The 19691-nt window shown below is 41.3% G+C and overlaps 1 protein-coding gene across 14 annotated transcripts in view; it reads left to right on the forward strand.

The window, feature by feature from the left end:
* Positions 1 to 19691, forward strand: part of LOC141761153 (adhesion G protein-coupled receptor L3) — a 234608-nt gene that overhangs the window by 111990 nt on the left and 102927 nt on the right. For all 14 annotated transcript variants that reach the window (XM_074624445.1, XM_074624447.1, XM_074624434.1 and 11 more), the window contains exon 5: positions 9011 to 9120. In XM_074624445.1, the coding sequence (XP_074480546.1) occupies positions 9011 to 9120 (110 nt within the window). The remainder of the gene's footprint in view (positions 1 to 9010; positions 9121 to 19691) is intronic.

Below are 19691 nucleotides of genomic sequence, written 5' to 3' on the forward strand. Positions count from 1 at the left end.
TTATACAATTCTAAGACAGTTTAGGGACCCCAGTATGTCAATATGAATATTCAAACACATCATTTTTAGAATAGGCAAAAATAACACATTTGTACTGCGTTTGCCCCAAACTGCATGTGATTGTCATAAAGTGGCCACGTCTGTAAAGGGGAGACTCGTTGGTACCCTTAGAACTCATTTTCATTCAGATATATTAAGGTCAGAGGTCAAGGGACCCCTTTGAAAATGACCATGCCAGTTTCATATGATACCAGTAACTTCAATCTAGCTCTAAAACTGAGCCTGCTACACCGGTGGGCTGTTGGTGTGTTAAAGGGTTAACTAACATAAAATATACATTTTTGCTGCTGTGCTCCATTCAGGCTATATTGCTGGAGTACAACTTGAACTTGTCGTGACCGCTGCTGCGGACACGAGTTTTTGCCCTACAGACTGTTTCCACATAGTTGACATTGGTGTTGAATACATAATCTTAATGAATAAATAGTCACCGCAAGCTCAGATGTGCTGAAAACAAAAACGCTGGATACATTTCTTCTCCAAACTAAGTGGTAATAAAAAGTACCTAAACTGTAAGGAAAAACGCATCACGAGGCAGGATTACTTCCTGGTGTGGGCTTCAGTAAGTGGGGGGTATGTACAAATAGAACAAATCAGAGATGGAAAAAATGTTTTGACCGTCGTTTATATTTGTCTCATCCATCATCGTGAGCCATAAACAAGCCCGGTCTCGCTTCTCAGTTACAGAATATTGTTTTAGTCATCACCTCAGTGAAAGTGCCCACTCGTCCAAACATGCGGCAGAACAGGAAAAGCATGTGTTTATCAAGCTTCACTTTAGGCTCTTGGACTATAGCCAAGAAAAGGACCTCATGGATGAATCCATGCATCGCCCACATCCATAGATTCTCACGATTTTCAACATACTGAGAAGAAGTCTTAGTTGATCATCTCTCCACCAGTGCCACTGTATTTGTCTCAGCTTGTTGCGTTGGGATGAACTGCGGCTTATCTTCCAAACACAATATTAGAGAGAGGGGAAACTGTGTGATGTAAAAATCTTATGAAAGCTACTAATCTGTATGAATGGCTAAGAGGGATTATGCTTGTCAGGAGGAAAAAAAATTAGCTCAAGATGCTCATTTTTTTTGGGAGAAATGGCGTTGGATTTATGTAAGCGCTGGAAGTAGTTTGTGAGAGATGATCAATCTTGACCTTTGTTTGACCATCCCTAATGAAACTCTTATTCCATACCTAATAGAGCCTGATAAAGGTCATTCATATAGCTCATGCGCATAAACACTCCATCTTCTCTATACCGAACCGTCACTTGGCACTTTATTCATTTCTGCTTAGTTCCACATAGTTAATCCTATAAAAAAAAAAGGAATATGGCTGATGTTTTGTCACCCGTAGTGTTTGTACAAACAGGGTGACAGAGCTTGATGTTTTCCTATGGCTTTGTAGCTGTGTTGCTAATGCTGCAGAGAAGCAAACTTTTGACTGTTCCCATTGATCAATCATCTTGTTGAACATGTAGGTGCATGCATGTGTTTGCGAGCAGATGTTCATCCGTGTTTGCACGCTGCTATATATGCGAACGTAAATACTCGAGGACAGTGGGCCCCTTCAGTGCTGCACTTAAAGTACTCCACACCTGCACTCGCCCATTGTATTTATGTTGTATACATTACATTCCCCCATCTTCCTCTTATGCATTTTAATCTGCGTTGAGCAGGTCTCATGGCGTTCTGAAAAACAAACTCTACAGCTTTAGAATAATAACAGAATGTGTTATGCCATTATAGATAAGTTGTCGGTATGATTCTGTGTCCAAGTGCAGAAGTGTAGGTTGTCTGAATATGTATATATCACTTCTCTATTACCCTCCGGACTCCCATACAACCTGTAGGTTTAAAAGGTTATTTCTAATTAAAGGGGCTTTGAATCCTTACTCCAGAAAGGAAAATCTGAAGTATAAGTGAATGAAAACTTCAGCGTATAGTGCACTTCACCCTCAACCCTGCAACCCCTTTCTGTTATGAAGGAGCCGGTCGAAAGCCAGCATACAGTATGTATACTATGTGATGTATGGAGCTGCCAGTACAAGCAGGTATTATAGATTGACTGTCAAGAAAAGACTGGAAAAAAGCAGTCCTATGTGCACGTATAAAGAACTAGATGCACTCGTTAACCTTTTTTTTTCACAACTTCTCTCATACTCTACTACAGACAGATGCCATTTGAATATATAGGATTTATTCTGGGATGATTGATATAACGATGTGACCGTTGTTGTGATGATGCAATCAAATGCTACCAAGACAAATAAATGACTGTTAGTGGTTCCAATCAGCAGTCTCAGCGGCTGGCTTTAGAGCATTGTTGTTTGTTTTTTGAGAAATTACCATATAATCTTTAAAAATGAGGCTAAATCATTCCAGCTGACTGGCATCTTGTGTATTAAAGGGCTGGTTGGTTAAACAGGTATAACTCATGGACTTCTCATTGAATAGGGGCAATGATTATAGGTGCTCATCTAACTATAAAGCAAGGAATCTCTGTCTGTACGTCTTTCGCATATCTCAAGAACCGCTCATCCGATCGTCTTCACACTTGGCGGGTCTATTGCTGGGGACCCCTTGGAGTGCTTTGTCCAATTTGGTGCAATTTGGACACGTGACACGTTCGATAATGAATCGAGCATGTCGTCTGCAGCTCATGCAGTTCACTTTCGCTGCTGGATGCTGGTTGTAGCCTGCTAACGCTAGATAACGTTACAACCAATTTGAGCGGATAGCCTACAGGAACAGCGGCACTCTTCCATTGCAACTCAAATTGTGTATGTTTTTGCCACACTGACTTCACCGCCCTTTTATCTTGCATCTTGTTTGCTATATTCCAGCTGTAATGACTAACAACAAAACATGAACTTAATGTTTGCAATAATTCTCTCACTTGAAACGCCCCCTTTGGTGGCACAGCACTTAAGCAAATGACTTAATAAAATCAGTGTAGTTTCCCTGAATTCAATCACAAACACCCAACCCTCCCAAGCAGAAACAGGAACCGCACACAGAGAGCATTAGTATGGTTGTTAGTTTGTTAGATAATCCACAGCTTGGGGTTTCTTTGAAGTAACTCCAAATAATTGGGACATATAAAATATAATTTTTTTCTATAGCAGCTCCACAATAGAACACTTGATACATTATGCTCCTTAGCAAGCTTCTCCATGTGAACAATAGGCTTCCACAGGGACTGGTAATTCCTCTCTCTGAAAAGACCAACACCAAACGACACTCAACAGTCAGACTTTAAATACTTCCTGGTTTTACTCGAGAGCTAAATGCACAGTGCTCAAGGCCTTTCTTCTCCTTGTAACATTTTCTTGAGGTTTTCATGGGAGTCTTAAAGGTTGTTTTTTGTGTGTGTGTGTGTGCTGCGCCAGGAGACAGGCTGAATGAGAAAAGATGGATGCTGCGGCGTGCAGCTGGGAAAGATAATGAATGAAGTCGACCGTGGGTGGCGAAGACCATCACTAAAGCGTAATGGGTCCCAGCAGAGGGATGGAGATATTGACCCGTCCGTCACTTTTTTTCTTTTACCCCACTCCCCACCCTCCCTTTCCGACAAATACAAACTCTCACAAGTGTGTACACAGAGACACACACTGCAGTGTCCACATGAAGCAAACAACATACACTTTGTCTTTGCACACACACACACACACACTTCCAAGTCCCTAAAGCACCTTGTGCATATTTTTTTTCTCTTCTTAACACAGGAATTAATACCAATGTGTGGATTTGTCGGAGATGGGGCACTTTGGCTGTGTTTGCTCTTTTTAACTGAAAGCAAATGGAGAGTTTGCGCTCCCTGACAGGGACTGTTTCATCAAACATATACAAACTGTGGAAGAACTCCACAGAGAGGCGTCCCCTCAATGCAGTACGAGAGCTGAACCGTCTCCGTTCTTATTTGACTTACTCCAGGCAAACCTCTTTGATGTGAATTCTATGGAAAATCACTCAAAGCAATTTGCCGTATTGGAAGCAGATTCAGCATTGCATTTTTTTTTTCCTTCCCCTCCTGAACTTTTAAAAGCTGGCGAACCTTTCTGTCCTTCCACTTGGTTGGTATTTTCCTCCTGATGTGAATCACTTGAGTTCTGAAAGGGAACAGTGGTGCACACCAATTCTTTTTTTTTTTCTTCTCTCCAATGTGGACAAATCTGTCCAGCTTTGACAGCAGCTGTCTTACACTACTGGCTGTTCGTATGTCCTTATTCTTTCTTTCATTGATTTCAATTATTCACCCATTCATTTATTCATTTGTTTATTTTTTTTGTCCTGTCAGTGGTCAATAGACTGAGGGGACTCAACCCACTTACATCAGAGGCAGCAGCAGGATCAGCCAGCGATTATAGTCATTACAGTTTGTGCTTACATAGGGCTCTTGTGCTTTGTGCCACATCTCCCCTCGTCAGCTGGCAGTCTAAGCTCTAATCTGCCAGTTATAACAAACAGCAGACGAGGGAACAGAAGGAAAAAGCTATAAGGGAGGAAAAAGTGGGAATGTGGATAAAAAAAAAGTGACAGTTGGTGGCCAAATTGCAAAATCCAGTTTTGTGTTTTCTTTTAGAATATAACCTCTGATAGAGGGTTATATCCAGATGTGGTCTTTCACCATTTGCTGATAACACTTAAAATTGGTGTATAAAAGTAATATGTGTTTGTAAGAATGCATTTCATCCTTTTTATTTGTTTACTGTTTGCCAGTGGAACCCAAGCTTCTAGCAAGACTGTCAATTAGGCTACGTTCACACTGCAAGCCTTTAGTGCCCAATTTGGATTTATTGCTCAGATCTGATTCGGGCTGTTCAGATTTTTTTGTTTTTAAATATGTCCAATGTCAGATTCCAGTGTGAACTGGTCACAGTCCTGAACTGATATGCATGCGCAAAAGAACAATAGCAAAGACGTCACATGCAAGGGCTGTGTATTGGCAATTATCTGGCGATACGATATCATGATACAGGTGTAACGATTCAATATATTGCGATACTGTAAACAAGGCAATGCACTAATTTTAGGAAAACTGTCATAGTATAAAGAACACATTGCCATGTGCAAAACATCTGGGTAAAAAGTTGGAACAGTTGGATCTGCATTTGTATTTATCACAGTCCCTGTAACATTCAACATCATAGCACTACTTTGTGTGCAGTCTGCACAAAGGAATTAACATTTGCCTATACCAGTAAAAACAATTTAAATACAATTGCTTGCAGGATTCTTCAGGTAAGCACAATTAAGTAAATAAAAAAATGTAAAAGACAATGAAGCATAGAGAGAGAGAGAGAGAGAGAGAGAGAGAGAATAGAATTTAAAATCAATACAGTATCACAAAACATACATATATTGCGATACTGCAGTGTATTGATATTTTCTTACACCACTATTACACGCAGCATGGGGAAGTAAACATGTAGGACACTGACGTTTATGTTTCAGTTTCATTTTTAGGATGAGGATGAGGCAAAATAGAGCCACATTTTGAATTATGGCTTTTTGTGGATTAATGGCTGCAACGTCTGTATGGAGGTGTGTTTGGATGCAGAGTGGGATCGTGATGCAGAATTGTGACGAATGTCGATCTAGAGTGACGTAAAAGCTGCATGAATTCTGAATGACTGTTCAGAATGAGGTCGCGTTGCATCCGACGTGTACCTGATTTAGGACTACATATGAAAGTGGCCCAAATCAGAATTGGAAAAGATCAAATTCCATGCGATTTGTGCAAGAATGGGCCACTTTTGCCTGCAGTGTGAGCTAAGCTAGGGCTTTAGCTTGCTGTAGCTCCTATGGTGTATATGTACACAACATCTTCCCATCCATATTTGAATAAATCAGTCAAAGTGGATCAATTTCCCTCTCCCACTAGTTCAAAGGGCTCCATCAGAGCCAAGCGTCTGATGAAATCCTGATTATCCCTCTAATTGGTAATTGTGAAGTCGTTGTGGCACGTGGCGTGGGCAGCTTCTCCTGCTATTGATCCCCCCTCCTGCTCTGCCATTGATTTGCACTTGATACATTTAATTGTGATTATTTCTCCACCTTATTTTATTCCCCCTGCAAGATGCGGGTTGCCTTCATGACACTAACGGAAAAAACTGATCGGACCGTTTTTTGCGGCTGCGTGTGCGAAGGTAAAAAATGCACAGAAGTGATTACAGGGGTTTTGAATGTGGGTCAAGATAGATGTTAAGGCTGGGATTAAGTTTGCAATCCACGTTAAATACACATTATGATGTTTAATCCCTCAAGAGGAAGTTATTACAAACTATGATTAAAATTACAGATTTGGTCCTATAGCTTAACTTCTCGGGCAGCATTATTGAATCCCTAAAAAAATCATGTTGTCCATCCACAGAACAAGCCAACAACTATGTCCATTCATGTGTGTGTGTTTGTTTCTCTGCCTCCAACCTCTAGCTTGTTACATCTCTTCTATCCATCTCACTTGTAATTCTATGTGACACTTAATCTTAACTTGTGCTCTCACCTGCTGATACAGACCCCCCCCCCCCAGTTCTAAACAGAATAAACCAGTAAGGGTTGTGGAGATGAGAAGGCCTGCCTCTATAATTGTTTCTCAGTTTCATAGGCTTGACCCCTTATTTATTTGACTGGCATTTACTGCCTGGGAATTAACTCTTCACAGGCAGGGACACGCCGCAGACAGCTGACTGGAGTGAGTGGCAGAGGGCGATGGGAGTTCATGAACCCATAAAGCTCGCGTGGGAGAGACTCGGCAGACCATATCTCATTACCGGGGCCGGCTTGAAATGAGATGGGCCCCTTTTTGCTTGTCCCTCACTGGTTCGATTGATTAGTCGGCAGCCAATCAATGTTAATTAAGGTGTAGAGAATCCTTTAATTGTGGCGTATGAATCATTGTGTCAGACCCCGCCTTGACCTTCAACAAGGCTTACACTGTGAACGGCCTTGCTGGGGAATAAATACCTTTTATATATTGCAAGATAATGGTGGCCTGTAAATGAGTATAGATTTGATGGACGGCGATCCTGTATATACTGTAGCTTGCAGCAGCTGGCCTCATGAAGATCACTCACACAACTGGTGCTCAAATAAGGTCTGGACCAACCTTCATATCCTGTTTTTTTTTGTTTTTTTTTCATTTTGAAAAAAGATGCAGAGCAGTGAAATAATCAATACTTGTCAGAACGTTTAAGAGTTAATGTTGTGAGATAAGTGTTGCTATTATGTGTGGCAAGAGGCTCTCTGTGCATATGAAGTGGGGGTCTGATTGATGACTGCCAAAAACAAAATGGCACATGAGAACACCACCGGCACCATAATTGTGTTTTTTTAATGAAGACCTACATTTCATGTTGGAGCCGATTTCGCACTCAGTTGATTGTGTTTAGCCCCCTCCTCTCCGCCACGACCACGACCATCCATCACACAGTAATAACAATGTGACCTGTGCACGGTTTAAAGCCTGGTCTCAGGTCCGTGACTTCCAGCTCTACCCCTTCAACAGAAAGATGAATTTAGCCATGGGATTGTCTCCTGAACCTACAAAAAGGGGTGAACTCTCTCAACATGAAACATGTCACACAAGCGTGCTCCCGTATACCATGTTTTATTCCCTTAATGTATTCAATTATCTTGCCTCAATCAGAGTGGTACCTGAGATCTGTAGTCCATCAGTTAATCATGTATCCCCATAAATACAATATATCTAAAGCAGTATTACAGTCAACCTTTCAAAACGATTCATACAAAAGACAACATTTACTGTTATATAAAGGATATTTTTTAAAGAAAAAATGTGTTTACAAATAAAATACAGATGTTCATAGATACAATATGTACCATAAAACACTGCAGCCAACTTACATCTCAACCCCTCAGATAGAATCCCAATTTCTCAATTCCAAATGGCAAAAAATATATATATTCTTTTTCACATGTCGCTCAAATCAAAGCCATCTCGTAGCCCTTTTTGATAACTATTCTTTAAGTCACTCCACAACTAATTAAGTACAATTTTAAGTTATCAAAATTGCCTCAATTCCAGTTCGTTTAACCTTCTCTTCTTCTTTTCGTCTCATTGTAACGAATCTGTTGATACCCTATAGACCACTGACTGCCCTTCCATTCTCATTGTATGTGCTGTATAGCATGGGGCTCTTCAGTCATATATGAATATTGATCAGTATTAATTGTGTTTATTACTATTTCAATGTTTTTAGGATATTTCTGTTATTGTAACATGGCTATATGGAAATAAATAGTGTTTTGAAGTAAATCTCCCAGTAAACAGTCAACAGTAAACACAGCCAAAACATGGAGAGCGCCTGTGTTTATCTTTATACATTGTCATAAATGTTGTATTTTAGTGTATTTTCATCAAATGTACAGTCCCAGTTAGTTAGTAAAGAGTACTAGAAAACATTCAGTTGCATCATTATCCATGGGATCTTTGTTATAATGGTGATATTGCCTTTGAAATTAAGATTTTAGACTAATTAAGGATACAAATCTTATTTTTTCCATTTATAACATCTGCATTGTAATCTCCATGGTAATATAGTTTAGTTTACTTACAATTGATTCATATTCCTTAGCTTTTTACCTTTCAAAAGAGACCAGATGTATGCATATAAGCCTTATGGTTGAGGAGCTATTCCTGATTCATTTTGAGTAGTTATTTTAGGTGTTTTTTTCCAAGGGCTAGAATACAGTATAATAATGCTACTCAGTTACTATGTATTTAAGGGAAGAAACTGGGTGAATCATTTCCATGAACAGCGAAGCTTGATAATCTTCATAATCTCTGCTACAGAATTAAATACTTTCAACTCCATTAACCACACACTAAACATCCGACTAATGTGCTGCAGCTACTGTATATCGTGGCCATTCAGAAAGACAAGATTGTCTGATGTCGCTATTGTTGCTCTTTTGTCTGTTTTCAGATGTAATAACCGGACCCAGTGTGCTGTTGTGGCTGGACCAGATGTATTTCCTGACCCTTGCCCAGGAACCTACAAATATCTGGAAGTCCAATATGAATGTGTACCCTACAGTATGTATTCCTTCATTCTCTCACACTCTTAAGCACCTCCTAAAGCGCTTACCCATCCTCATTTCCTCTTTGACAGCAGTGACTCATCAACCACCCAATCAACATGCACGCTAGTCATGTTCCAAATGTTCAAAAATATCTCGAATGTGTCATCCAGTTCAGTGGAACAGATTAAGACGCAGCAGTGGATGTGAAGACAAGTGTTGGTTGCTGTGATCCAAAAAGCATAACACCCTGTATGAGTGCAGGAAATGTTATTGACAGTGTTGTTTACATGTGAAAAATGATAGAGTATATCCGTGTGGAGGAATGTTTAGTCATCGACGCGTTACTGATACAGATACTGTTGATTATCAAACGTTAAAGTCTTTGTTGTAACTGACAGGAGATTAACGCTTTTCTTCATTTTCTTCATCCCGCATGGCATCAATTATGTCAGCAGTGTGCCAGCTTACAGTCATTTTTTTACAAGTAAAATCCTCTGTGGGATATTGGTTGTGTAATTTATTGATGATAAAATAAGCGGCTCCTAGGTATATACTGCAGATACAGTATTAAAGTGATACAGCAGGCAAATCATTTCTCACAGATGGAGATTTGTTAGCCAGAGTAATGCCGCTGTGTGGGAATTATGTTGTCAACAACATGCTAAAAAGAAAAAAAAACCTGCACATCTGTTAATGTATTCAGTCAGGGGAAGCGTTAGCTACATTTCATTTTGAGATGGTGCTTGTCAGTGCCTTCCCATCAGCTCCCCCAGTTCACAGCGCTTTAATATCTTTGAGGAATCATGTCATGTCTCTGTTAGCATAGCAACAAGAAAGGCCGTTTTGACTTTCATCGAAACGAAACATACTTGTTGTTTTCGGTTCAGTTCAGCTCAGTGGACGCCAGTTAATGTTCAGACTACTGAAGCATCTCCGAAGGGAGCGAATAAAAAGGATTTAATTAGTGCAGCAGGTGAAAAACACTGTCAAGCTGTACATAAGTTGAGTGGAAACATTTGGGCAAGGGAAGGGAAAGGATCAGCATGGGGTGACAGGATGAACACACAGAGAGGAAGTCCAGGTGAGGCTACAGGAAGTGGCATGGACATTGCCATGTGACCTTCGGTATTGTGTAATAATGACCTTTTGAAGCGGAACACCAAAGTCACAGTAATTACGCCTGCCAAAATCCTGACATATTGTTTGCTGATGATATAAAACTGGAAATATTTGGTCATGGACATTTATCTTTGTAGTTAGCTGTTGGGTTCAAGCGAACTCTAATAATTCAAATTCAAATCAAAACCATCTTTTCAACATTTGGTGTCCTTACATGGCTCCCTCAGTAGTCTGTCTGACAGGAGCTTTCATGTTGTGAGGTAAAACCCATTTCAACCTGTGATCCAGAGCTGGCAGATGGCTCTTTTATACCTGACTCTTTTCAATATGCACATTTTCTGTATCCCAGCAGTCAGCCACCCAGTGTCAATGTCTTTCTGAGGCGTCCATGTAGAAAACTGACCCAACTAAAGCTACCGCAATGGACAGTAACACAAATTGAATCAACTGTCTCGGTTTTAGTGCAATTCTGAGTTCCTGTCAGTATTCAAACACTCAGCGTGCTTTGCTTTGAGTGCCCAATGTGGACTTTTGTTCCAAAATTGTTCCATTAAGCTCTTAGCGACTTACATTTCCATCTACTCTGATTGGTAACCTAGTATGCCATTGTTTTAACGTTTTATCCTAAAAGGTTTACCTGTAGAAGCCAAGATGGACGTTGTCCCAGTGTTGGGAACTGGCAGTGTTCGAGTATTTTTCTCTCTCTCTCTTTGGTCATAGTCAGATGGTGATCATTGCCCACTAGAGGGTCACACAGGAAGGATTCCTTCCATATTTTTCCGCCCGATCCTGCTTTACTTTTTCCCTGATAACACACATGGCTCCTGTTTGCATGGCTTTGAACATTGCCGGTCCGATTCCATCGTGATCCCATCACTTTCACTTTAGGTTATTGATGTCACTTTTCTGAATTCAGAATTTCTTTATATCCTCATACAACTTTTCGTATGATATCTTACTAAAAGTTATTCCTCATTTTTGATGTTTTCCCAAAAAATGCGTGACACACGTGTCAATTTCCGCTCTAGTCTTTTCCCTTAGTTAGGTTTAGGAAAAGATCATGGTTTGGGTTAAAATGACTCCAAAAGTTTAACTTAAAGGGACTGTTTGTAAGAATCAGAAATTGCTTGTTAACAGCGACACCTGTGGCCGTTAAGTCAATGAAAGACAGCGTCCTGTTGCTCGCGCGCGCTTGTGCTCCCTCTACATAGACATGAACGAGCATTGATCAACACAGTGAGGTGACACACGTCAGCTAAAACCACAATATCACTCTATATTCCACCTGCTTGGCAGTAATGTTAGCTAACCAGACGAAGGTCTCTCCACGAATCAATGCTGATCCTAGTGCTTTTCCTGCCTTAGCCTCCCGACCGTGGTTAGAAGGAACAGGGTAGACGGCGTAGTTTTGAGAACAGTGTATGAGAACAGCCTGCACAGGAGGGATTCATTTGTATTCTCCTTTGCCCAATCCTAAATCATTTCTATCCACTCCCATGTGTAATTTCTAGTAAGGACATAGTCACCCATATGATGCCATGTAAAAAGGCTTCCATCCAATGCAGAGGCTTAGTAATGCCACTCTTTCCTGATCCCTGTGACCCATTGTAATAGCTGTCCTCTTCACATGGGACCCTCGGCATTCCCATTCAGTTGTCTGCCTCAACTACGCACCTTCCACCCTCCTTTTGAATAATTTACTCAACAAGCCAAGTCGAAAACATGGAACAGTCTACCCGAACTGTTGGGAAACTGCTTCTGGCAGCTTTGTTCCTGTAACATCGGGGCCGCCTATTAGGGGCACACCAGGGAGGGAAACGGTGGCACCTTGTCTGGCGTAACTATGGATTGTGCCGAGAACCATTGCAGGATAAAAAATTCTGCTGGCAATGCAGAAGTCATGTAGGCGTTTATTTGTATATTGAGCAGGGAAGCAAAGTGTAATCACAAGCAGTCACTGGAGACGGATTTTGAGACACATTTTATTGCAGCTCGTGAATGCAATTCATCTGTGACAGCCCAGCGGACTCACTCTCTTCTTACCTCCCAAATGAAGCAATCCTTTCGGCTGGAATGAGCCACACTTAGAGACCGTTTCTTTCTGTTTTTGTGCCTTGTTTAAATTTGTACTACCTGTCTTGCCTAATCAATCATGAACAAAGATATCTCACGTTGAATTCTCCAAAAAGCTAAACTAGTTTGCTTGTTAATTTGTCAAATAATTAGGTATTTACATTGGTAAAGGAGGCATGGCAGCTCAATTGTGGATGGGCTTTTAACACAAGTCTCTTTACCAAGTTCCTGACACAGACTGACAGATTTGAGTGTCTAATAAGAGACGCAGCCACCCATGACTCCAACTCTCCTTCAGTGGTGGAGTCTTGACTCTGTATTCCACTGACAAGCTCTCCCTTTCAGTCTTAATACTCTTTTTCTTCCAAGTCTCCCTCACTCTCACTTACATTTTGCCCTTTAAGTGCTCTGCTTTCTTCTCCCCCTATATCCCTTTATTTGTTCCCTCAACTGCCCCTCCTCTCTTCCTCTTTACCACCCCTCCTTGACAGCTTTTATCTGCATTCTGCTTATGAAGCTTCTTTTCTATTTAGGATAAATCACCCGCTCCCTTCTCCATATCTTCATAAGCCGGCGAGATCGCACAATCAGATCCACCGTTGATAATGGCGGAGGAGTGTGCTAAATCGATGGACACATGCCGCAGATACAATATTGATTTTATTAATTTTGCGATTTGATCCGCTCCATCAGTTGTAAATGGAAAAAAGAAATGTTACAACAATTACTACAAAGAGTGCCTGGTGTTTGCCTGTGCTGTGTGGCAGAGCACAAGGCAGTCCATCATATTTTCATATGAGCTGAATGATTATTTGATATGAGCTGTGTGTGTCTTGTGTGAGGAAATAACATCACACTGGGTAAATAGCACTGATAGAAAGGTGAAACGATTATAAAATGCATTGATACATGCTACTAGATTAAATACAAAATCCTAAATACATAAAACTGAGTAGAATTGGCTTGTATTTAACCCCGTAAATCGTAATGGAGTACATCCGGGTTCACTCATTCTCCATCTGCCAGAGGTCTCTGTCTTTGTTGTACTAGTGCAGTTTGTGCGTGCTCCCCCATGCACTTTACAGATTAGCAAGGCTACCCTCAGGCACAAGTGATGCGCTGACCCTTTATGATGACTCATAAACATGACTCTACTCCAATGGCGAACATCTGTCTCTGCCACGCCCCTTCACCTTGACTTCCCGCGGTTCAGCGGCGGCGAGATGCGCGTCTATTCTCTTAGTGCCTTATTAAAACCTTTCTCTCCGTGTAACTTTCACTTTAACAGCTCCTCCCCAAAGGTCGAGCTCACTAGAGGTCAACACAACTCCTACCTACCCGCTGTTCTTCCTCAGCAGTAATGAAGCTCTTACATCCCCATCGGTGGCCCTTCAGACTTGTCACACAAGAAAGCGCATTCAAACCTTGCGTCGCCGCGCTTTTGTCGTTGAAAGACTCGTTCTGTTGTTGACAGCTTGCTGTTACCTTTCTTGTCCTCCTCCCGAGCATCAGCCATCTCCCTGTAGTAATTAGATGTACCTTTCTGTGTGGTTTCCATGGCAAATTGACTGATTTATTTAGTCCAGGAGAGCGGTCAATCCCCCCGTCGTCTCCCAAAAAAATTAGGTAGGGGATAATGACACGTCCTTTCAGGGAAACTCTTTTGTTCGGTTCACTTTTCAGAATTGACACTTCAGATGAGGTGGAGGGAAAGTGAAAGACAGAAAGGCACGGACGAGAAGAGAGTGGGAGAACAAAGGAAGAAAACCTGCTGGCAGTCTGTTGCTATACATAAGCCACTAGTTCCCCCCACTGTTTGTAGCTAATAAGGACAATGTAAAAATCCTGTCTGGCACAGTGGGATCCAGCTCAGCCCTGTCAGATATTGCTCACACTTCGGAAGCTAAGCCAGGACATATAATCACGCAATCAATTCACCGATTTGTATGGAGCGGCATAATCCTGAGCTCCACAACTCGTGGAAACTTGCCATGTAATATGTCGAGTTCTTTTACTTCCAACTCGCCTAATTGTTTTTTAATTCATTTTGCTAATAATAACACACCTAACAAGTTCAGAGGGGGGAGGGGGGGAGGACTTGCTGAATAATGGAGTAGATTGTTTTGGCATGTTCTACTCAGCACCTGCTACCAATCTCTGTCCTTCTGTGTTGGCAGGTGAAACCATGAAATTGATGCTCTACACACGGCTATCACGTACAATGCAGCTTGGGCAGATTGTGGTGTGATTACTGGGCCCATTATGCCAGTGGTCACACCTAAGGTAAACACCACCTGTGTGACCAGGATGGGACGTCATGGCTGTAGCGTGGACACCGCGATCGGTTACGCGTCTCGTCAGGGTCACTCATTGTTTTAGTCTCTACACGTTTTGGATTATTAATCTAGAGAAATCGGGTGTGATAGTCGTCCACGCTCAGTATTCAAGCATCATCAGCAGTCTATACCTCCCAAGCACCCGGGCACTTCTCTTTGCCTCGGATAATCTTGCAGCAATTTTAAGCTTCTTCAAGAGTAGATCACTCTATTTGATGCTATCAGTAAATCTACTAAGCAGATTGTATGGAAGTTCAGTGGCTTTTTGCCCTTGAGCTCTCCAATCCACGTTCATCAGGTCTACTGTGGGAGTCAACACCGTGACAGCAGATACATCACACAGCCACACCCTCCGCGCTCGCTGCCGAAATGCCAGTGAGCATTAGCCTTCTTGTTCAGACAGCTTTTTTCTTCTTTCTCCCCACCTGAGCGAACCAGCTCCACTTCTTCCCATGTGTGAAGGGGGCCTCGTAATGCCATCACATCACTCAGTGACAGCTGACCACTCCCCAACCCACACAGCAAGCTCTGACGACTGTGACTTTCTGTCATATATTTCACGCACCAGATCCACGCTGGTGTCGCGGACCTGAATTTGCAGTGATTGATCTTGTCACAACACATTGGTTTTAAAGTATGCTTTGCAGAAAAGGGCCTGTTTTTATCAGGACTTACCCTCCACATGTTCACGAGTCCAACTGAAATCACAGTTATACGTTTTTTGCGGGTCAGAAATAATGTAAACAGGATTTTAAAATGTATTTTCAGTAATTTTTACTTTTAAAATGTGGAGAAAAAAGGTCAAAAAAGGTCTTGGGAGATATATCAGAAATGCTGTTTTTCCCCTCAAGCCTCTGAGGGGCGTGTCAGTGTCTCTGCTTGATTGACAGTTTAGCTAGCAGGCTCATTTGCTGCAGAGGTACAGAGAGACAAAGTACACAACCCTAGCTTACAAGCCAATAACAGACAGCATTTTACAGCAGTGATACTGAAGAATAAGGACCACACCAGCATCTAAACTGGCTTAGTTTTGCAAGTTCTGAAGCAATTTAATGTGCTTATATTATACTAACTAAGTTAATATCTAGCCTGCAAACTGACATTAGCGGTGCAATTTTCCGCAGTGGTGCAGGACAAGACGTGTGTTTGTTTCGAGATAAGAGGAGGCATTAGCTACAGAGCTAATGTGGGTTGTTGCTGCTGACCATCCGCCTGTGATTGAATGGCGATGTTACTGCTTAATGCAAGCACAGTTTAAGATAAAATGATTTGATTGGCTACAGCATAAGACAAATACACTGACAGGGGCACAATTATAAAACTATGAAATATAGATTTCAGATGTTTTTCTCCAAGGAGAACCAGGACATATGGTTTACAGAGCAGATAGGTATGCTGGAGCAGAAAAACATCATGCAATTCAATTTTAAGCATCACGATACGTCAAATATATTTAATGTGTTACCAAATATGTTTTAACTACAGTTTATTGGAAATTATTGTTTTATACAACAGAACTTTGTTTAAAGATAACTATTATCTTATTGTCATTATACTATTCAAATAAAAATAATATCGTCCAGCCCTACTTGTTTAGTATTATTACATGGGAAATACAAGGTTAAACTCCCTGATTATTAGCATAGAGTAATAAAAAACAAACTACTACATGATGTTTACATTTTTATAATAAAAGTGCGATATTTTAAAATATAAAATTGCAGTTTCGGGGGCTGGATTAACAATGGTCTGACTGAAAGAAAAAGAAAAAGATATTCTTTTCCCAGTTGAGAGACGAGATAATTGCACGGCGAGACTGTGATTACCAATGTGGATAAATGGCGGTGTGAACGGGGTGAATCTGGACACGCGGAAACTGTTTTCCCCCACTAATAGCCGAATAAGCTGGTGTAATCTATCAGGCTCTTGTTTTGTACCGGCTGTTCTTTTTGCTCAATGTAACGTACATACAGGATCATCTCTGCTGTTTTTCATGGATAGACGAAAACGTACACACACACCGACATATTGGAATGAATGCTCTCGCACGCCGAACAAGCATCAGGAAATGTTCATAAACACTTCCATTTGTATAGCACAAGCAGAGCTTTTATCTCAGTGTTTCCTCTAACAGCTACCCCCCCCCCCCCCCCCCCTTTCCCTACATACACACACACACACACTCAGGCACACATGTCTGAGAGAGTTGTTGGGTTGCCAAGTGTCGAGGATATAGCACTAATTAGAGATCGGTGTCTTCGGGGGGTCTCTCCTTTTAATGATCACCATACTAATCAAAGCTCCTTTCCCATCTCCTTGTGTTTTTCCCCCTTCCTTTGTTTGCTGGTGCTCCACCATGTCCAGCCACTAACCAGCCTAAACACCCTCTTTCTTTTTTCTCCACCCCCCCATCTCAATGTTCTGTTCCATAATTTCAAGGTCCTTGAAAATCAAGACATATTTCAGGAGGTGCAATTAGGTTATTTCTGCTCCAGTTGCCGCTATGTTCCACAAAAAAAATGTATTTAATTTTGTTTTGCCTCGGCTGCACTTGTCTTTCCTCCCTCTGTTGGTCGGGTCCCACGTGGGTAGCAGGTTTGGACGAGCGCCAAGTCCTTGCACCTGTCCCTCAAAGAGAGACAAACACACACGCATGCACACAGACCAAAGAAGAACAAGCGCACACACACACACACGCAGCATCCTGCATTGTCAAGGTTATAAGATAGCATTGCAGCTTCCCAGTAGGAGGGAGAGAGAAAGCGATGGAGACAGAAAGCGATGGAGACAGAAAAGGAGGGAGGAGAATTGAATAGGTACGACGAAGGAGCACAAAGAGAGCAGACAAGTGGTTGAAGGAAAACGAGGGGTGTTGAGAAATAGAACCTGTAATGATGGTGTGGGAGACTCATGAGCACCAACCGAGGGAAATGATAGGGAAAAAAATGAGGGAGATGAAGAGAGAATACGGAGAAAGAGAGATGGTACCCCGCGTGTCCTCCCCCATCCTTAGGCACATGCTATTCAAGGCCCCGTAATTTGTGTCATTAATTAAAAAGCTGATGGGATGGAGTTAAGGGGTTTGCACTCTGCAACTCCTTAGTTGAGAGAGCGGGAATGGGAGAAAAAAGAAGAGGGGGGGGAAATATTGCAAAAAATATTGCAGCCATTCCACCATGAATCTCTATTAGCGGCTAATGATACCATTCTGATACCTCTCAACCATTAGTGTGAAATTGGGAAGCGTTAATTATTCAAATGAAAATCCATACAGCTGCCGCTCACATGATGGGGTCGGGGCTCTCAGTCGCTCCGGGTCGCCATTGTTAGCTGCTCGCCGTGCGTCTTGAACAGAAAGAAGACTACAATAAGTATGCAGAACGACTTCTCAGGTGAAAATGATATTTGAAATTATGCATTATCTGAACAAATACAATATGGACTGCATTATGCAGTGGCGATATAATTGAATTTTATCAGGTATGGTATCGCTGGGTGCTTCAGCATTGTCTGCCTATATTTCCCACACTGTCAAAGCTGAATTACGTTGTAGTTTTTGATTTTTATAACCCTGAAAAAAATATATTATTTTAAAGGGAAGCCATAATATAGTCTTCTTGTTCGGCTTATTAAATTTGGTCACGACAGCTTGACCAATTAGGTAAGCTGCAGCATCAGCCATGTTGCCTTTTCCAGCTTTATGTGTTTGGCAGGGCGAACCACACAGCAGCCAGACTGTTACAAGCTGCTTGCACACGGTTTAGTTATTTAGAGTTATTGTTTTTGCCCAAACTTGCCAGAATTGTCCCCAACCTGGCCAAGTAATGCATTCACTTAAACTATGACCTGGTCGAACACTTATCTGATTGGCTGTTTCCATAATTTTCATAAATGACCCAAAAAAAAAAACATTGAGAAAAAAGTAAAATAACATTTTAGCAGATAATTTAAATATAAAATTTCTAGGGCTGTCAATCTATAAAAATATTTATTCGCGATTAATCGCAAATTAATCACACATTTTTTATTTGATCAAAATGTAGCTTAAAGGGAGATTTTTCAAGTTTTTCATTCTCTTATCAACATGGGAGTGGAAAAATATGCTTGCTTTATGGAAATGTATGTATATATGTATGATTTGAAAGCAATTTTCAACTCAAAACAATGACAAATATTGTCCAGAGACCCTCATATGTACTGCATTTAGCATCAAAATATGCTCAAATCATAACATGGCAAAACTGCAGCCCAACAGGCAACAACAGCTGTCAGTGTGCTGACTTGACTGACTCTCCCCACACTGCATGTAATTATCATAAAGTGGGCATGTCTGTAAAGGGGAGACTCGTGGGTACCCATACGAACCCATTTTCATTCACATATCTTGAGGTCAGAGGTCAAGGGACCCCTGTGAAAATGGCCACGCCATTTTTTTCCTCGTCAAAATTAATCGCAAGTTTGGAGCGTTATTTAGCCTCCTTCATGACAAGCTAGTATGGCATGGTTGGTACCAATGGATTCCTTTGGTTTTTATAGTTTCATATGATGCCAGTATCTTCACTAGCATTAAAACTGAGCCTGCTAAATCCTCCAAAAGATCGGCGGCCCGTCAGATTTTTAACAAATTAAAAATTGTCTTAATGTGAATTTGCATTTGACAGCCCTAAAAATGACCTATACATTTATAGGCATAGGCTGTTTCTAGATCTGTGTGGGCAGCAGTTTTCTCTCCCTGGACTAATCTTGTGTGAATAAAGTCAATGAGTAGCATTGAGGTGTCCTAGAGTCTTGCACTTAACCCCAAACCGCTTCCAAGTGGCCAAAAGATAAGATTGCTTGCACTGGGCCACTTCCAGGTGAGCCTACAGTACTGTATGTGCAACTGAGGTGAAGCTGGGTGAATCTATCACAGATAATTAATATCCAATAGCAGAAACGTCAGTTGGCAAGATCTGTACATTTTTAGGGGATTTTCTTTTCTCATTTCCAATGATGACATTTCTGCCTTCTGGTTTGCTTTGGCATCCAAGAAGGGGCGATTACAGCTGGTCATTTT

This window comes from Sebastes fasciatus, chromosome 22, assembly GCF_043250625.1.
Source record: "Sebastes fasciatus isolate fSebFas1 chromosome 22, fSebFas1.pri, whole genome shotgun sequence".
Lineage (NCBI taxonomy): Eukaryota > Metazoa > Chordata > Actinopteri > Perciformes > Sebastidae > Sebastes > Sebastes fasciatus.